The sequence below is a fragment of the Brachionichthys hirsutus genome, chromosome 1, assembly GCF_040956055.1.
Source record: "Brachionichthys hirsutus isolate HB-005 chromosome 1, CSIRO-AGI_Bhir_v1, whole genome shotgun sequence".
Classification (NCBI taxonomy): domain Eukaryota; kingdom Metazoa; phylum Chordata; class Actinopteri; order Lophiiformes; family Brachionichthyidae; genus Brachionichthys; species Brachionichthys hirsutus.
In genome coordinates, this window is record NC_090897.1 from 7907631 (window position 1) to 7911514 (window position 3884).

The following is a 3884-nucleotide window of genomic DNA, read 5'->3' on the forward strand; positions in this document are numbered from 1 at the left end:
CACGAACAAACAAAAGCGAGCACAGCAGTGAAGCGCTGTTTAATTCCTGCAGGTATCTAAGCCCGCATCCCCGCACATAACAGCCGATTTGTTATTGATCGAGTGTGAAAGTGACGGATTCGTATTATAAAAAAAAAGAAAAAAAAAAAGAGTTGACAGACTCGCCATCCAATTAAAGACTTTACAGCAACGAGCCCTGTTAAAGAGGGGAAATAGCAAAACATAGAGAATGAGAATGAATGTTAGTTAACGCGAGAGATGGGACATGGTGGAGAGAGGGAGAGAGGGAGAGAGATAGGGAGAGAGAGAGAGAGAGAGGATCCGGTAGAGCTTGCGTTTTCCTTCGGTGACTACACCCCAAGAGGAGGAGCGTAGGAGGCGTCGGGATCCTCAATTTTTCAACTTAGCATCTTGGCAGGACATTTTCCCGAGCAAAGCCCCCCGTCCGACGGGTAAAAAAAAAAAACTTCAGCGCGGGCATGAGAGCTGCGGTCCAACTCCGATAAGGGAGCAGCGGGAAAACAAAGCGTCCGGCGGCTCGGCCAAGACCGAAATATTTCAACCACTATTTTAGACGCTTTTAATTGAATCACTGATACTTTTGTTTTTTGTTTTTTTTGCTTTTTGCCATTGTCATTTAAAAGTGGGCCAGGCAGTGGGTCTGTAGACGCACGACTCTCTGCGCTCCGGCCGCAGCGCATGAGAAAATAAAGAAGGGGAAAGTGCGCAAGTTAAGTGGCTGAACGCTCTCTGGGCTCCAGCATGGCGTATCCTCAGGGCTACTTGTACCAGCCGTCCGCTTCACTAGCGCTGTATTCCTGCCCTGCGTACAGCACCAGCGTCATATCGGGACCCAGAACGGAGGAACTTGGTCGATCCTCTTCTGGATCTGCTTTTGCTCCCTATGCCGGATCTACTGCGTTCAGCAGCGCCTCGCCGGGCTACAACTCCCATTTACCGTACAGCGCAGACGCGGCGGCCGCTGCCACGTTCTCCTCGTACGTGGTGAGTAAAGTGAAGGTGATTATTGAAACTAATGAGGAGTAAAAACGATGACTTCATCTTTACAAAAGATTAAAGTCTGTTTTGCGCTCGGAGCAAAGCGATCAGGGTAAATGGACGTCACTGAGGAGTGCGTGGATATAATTAAACAGAAAACGTTTGGTAAAAAAAAAAGAAAAAATACATGAGAAACACGCTGATATGTGTTTTTACGTTGCATTTTTTTTTAATGAGAAGATTGGGCAATTCCTTATCTAAACTAACTCCTACGCTCAACTGCAGTCCAAGGAGGCATGAGATAATTTAGGTCAAGATTTCTTCCCATTAAAAAAAATGTGTTAATATAAAATTAAACACTTTACGGTTAACTTAGCAGTGAGGAAATTATGTTACTTTTAATGTATTTTTAGTGAGTGATCTCATTCTGTATAGGCCTATACCCAGATTGCTCGCAGAATCGTTCGGCCTAATATAAACCCGTTACCGTAACGGCCAATTATAATATTTAAATTCACACAATATTAACAAATACATGGTGACATCATTTAAATAATTAAGAAGTAGAGAACCACGCGTCACATTTTAAATTCCCAATTAGCAATATCTTCAGACTGGATTAACTCTCAATTCATGCGTGTGCGCGCGCGCGTCAGTCTTGCGCGTGCACGATCACGTGCGCGCTAAAATTGAGTGACGTTAAATCCTTCTATTTTCATGCAATTTAGAAAAGGACTGTGACGTAATTTTTTTTGACACGCTGTTCCTTTACATTTTAATCCCAGAGTTCTCCTTACGACCACGCCACGGGCATGGCCGGCTCCTTGGGTTACCACCCTTACGCAGCGCCTTTGGGCAGCTACCCCTACGGTGACCCAGCATACCGCAAAAACGCAACGAGGGACGCCACCGCCACCCTGAAGGCCTGGCTCAACGAGCACCGCAAAAATCCCTACCCCACCAAGGGCGAGAAGATCATGCTGGCCATCATCACCAAAATGACACTCACCCAAGTTTCCACTTGGTTCGCCAACGCCAGGAGGAGGCTAAAAAAGGAGAACAAGATGACCTGGACCCCGCGGAACCGGAGCGAGGACGAGGAGGAGGACGAGAATATTGATTTGGAGAAAAACGACGACGAAGAACCAAACAAACCCGCGGACAAGGGAGACTCTACAGATACAGAAGCAGGTCGGTGGCGCAGGAAAGAAGAAGAAAAAAAAAAAGCATTAATTTTTCATCGCAGTCATTCCCATTCAGAGATCAAAATTGATTGCTGGTTAATGGTGGTTTATTATTTATCATGGGACAATTGCTTTAAATAATAATCACGTTGGGCTCCCATGGGCTGCAGTTGCCAGTGACGTGAAGTGTTTAGCAGCCAGTTTATCTTTAGACGCATTAAAAAGGGCTCTACCTTATGTTGTGCGTCTGGCACTCGACAAGCTTATAAATAAATACATAAAATAAATAAATAAAGCGATAATTGCGTCAGTTCAGAAGGGCGAATCTTCATAAATATAACTATTACGTGAAGGGGCAATATGTTTTAGTTGAGATCGATTTAATAATATTTACATTTTTTTTTAAATGTCTAACAGGGCATATTTACGCTTGGCCTATAATTTGCACCACATTGTTCTTGTTTCTTTTTATAATTGGAGAGTTCATCCGGCATGCAGCTTTACGAGGACAATTTATGGCACATAGATAATAACTGTGTGTTTTTTAGAGCAGAGCCTATAAGCAGCCTAATTATGTTGATGTATCCGATTTCACTTGATTTGGCGCTCGCTTTCCTCGCCGTCGCGCACGACGCGCTCGTTTCATTCACGCGTCGATATTCCGCTTATTTGGCACTAATTGTGCTCTTTTGTGCTTCAGATCATAAACCGCTGAACCCAGGGGACGTGGGCTGTGACAGATTTAAAGACGAAAGTCACGGAAAAGACGCGGATCCCCTTCTGAGCGACTCGGAGTTAAAAGACCCCGAAGAGCGGACTACGGAGCTGCTGTCGGATTCCGCGAAAGCCACCACTTCATCTCCCTCCGCGGTGCCTCGGGGGAACCCGGCCGATGCGCAACAAGACAAGCGGCCCGATGTGAGCCACGCACCGGGAACAGTGTCCAGCAGCGCGACCTCCGTTATCCACTCCCCGCCTTCGGCCCCTAAACCCAAGCTCTGGTCTCTTGCGGAGATCGCCACGTCTTCGGACAGGTGTAAGGGCAGCGGCGAGGCGCTACAAACTTGTACCAGTTTGGGTCAGAGCGCTGCAGTGATGAGCGCCAACGCGCCTCCATCGCGGTCCTCCCCACAGTGCCCGCTCAACAGCACGGTCCTGTCCAGACCTTTGTACTACACCTCCCCCTTCTACCCCGGTTACACGAACTATGGGGGCAGTTTCGGACACCTGCACAGTAACCACGGCTCGGGCTCCACGGCGCATTTCAATGGATTAAACCAGACTGTGTTAAATAGAGCAGAGGCTTTGGTAAGAGAGAGCCAGAAAGTGAGAAGCCAAACGCAGGTAGATCTTTGTAAAGACTCCCCTTATGAACTAAAGAAAGGTATGTCAAACATTTAATAACTGAATATTTTCCACTCACTCGGACTTTTATTTATATTTTGTGGTTGCATTAAAAAAAAAAGAGAGAATAATGAAGAAGCAAATTCCGAGAACAGTTGTTTTCTGAGTAAATGCTTGTCCCTCGATTCGTTTCTGAATGGTTAATCCCAAAAGTGTAACAACAATGGTTTCACAGCCGCTTGAGTCTATTTGTATGAAAGACAAACATGTATATTTAATGTAGCATTTTGTATTTAAAATGGACAACACAATATCTTTGAAGTAAATTATGGAAAAAATATATATATAACCGACTTG

The 3884-nt window shown here is 45.5% G+C and overlaps 1 protein-coding gene across 1 annotated transcript; it reads left to right on the forward strand.

Moving 5' to 3' along the window:
• Window positions 1-762: 762 nt before the first annotated feature.
• Window positions 763-3584, forward strand: irx5a (iroquois homeobox 5a). Its single transcript, XM_068740309.1, has 3 exons — window positions 763-1005; window positions 1785-2190; window positions 2884-3584. The coding sequence occupies exons 1-3, from the start codon at window positions 763-765 to the stop codon at window positions 3582-3584; spliced, it is 1350 nt and encodes a 449-aa protein (XP_068596410.1).
• The last annotated feature ends 300 nt before the right edge of the window (window positions 3585-3884 follow it).

Bases quoted from the DNA above. Each gene is read 5' to 3' on its own strand.
- irx5a (XM_068740309.1), top strand. From the start codon at position 763: ATGGCGTATCCTCAGGGCTACTTGTACCAGCCGTCCGCTTCACTAGCG. The intron at 1,006-1,784 runs GTGAGTAAAGTG...TTTTAATCCCAG, and splicing joins CCACGTTCTCCTCGTACGTG to AGTTCTCCTTACGACCACGC. The intron at 2,191-2,883 runs GTCGGTGGCGCA...TTTGTGCTTCAG, and splicing joins CTCTACAGATACAGAAGCAG to ATCATAAACCGCTGAACCCA.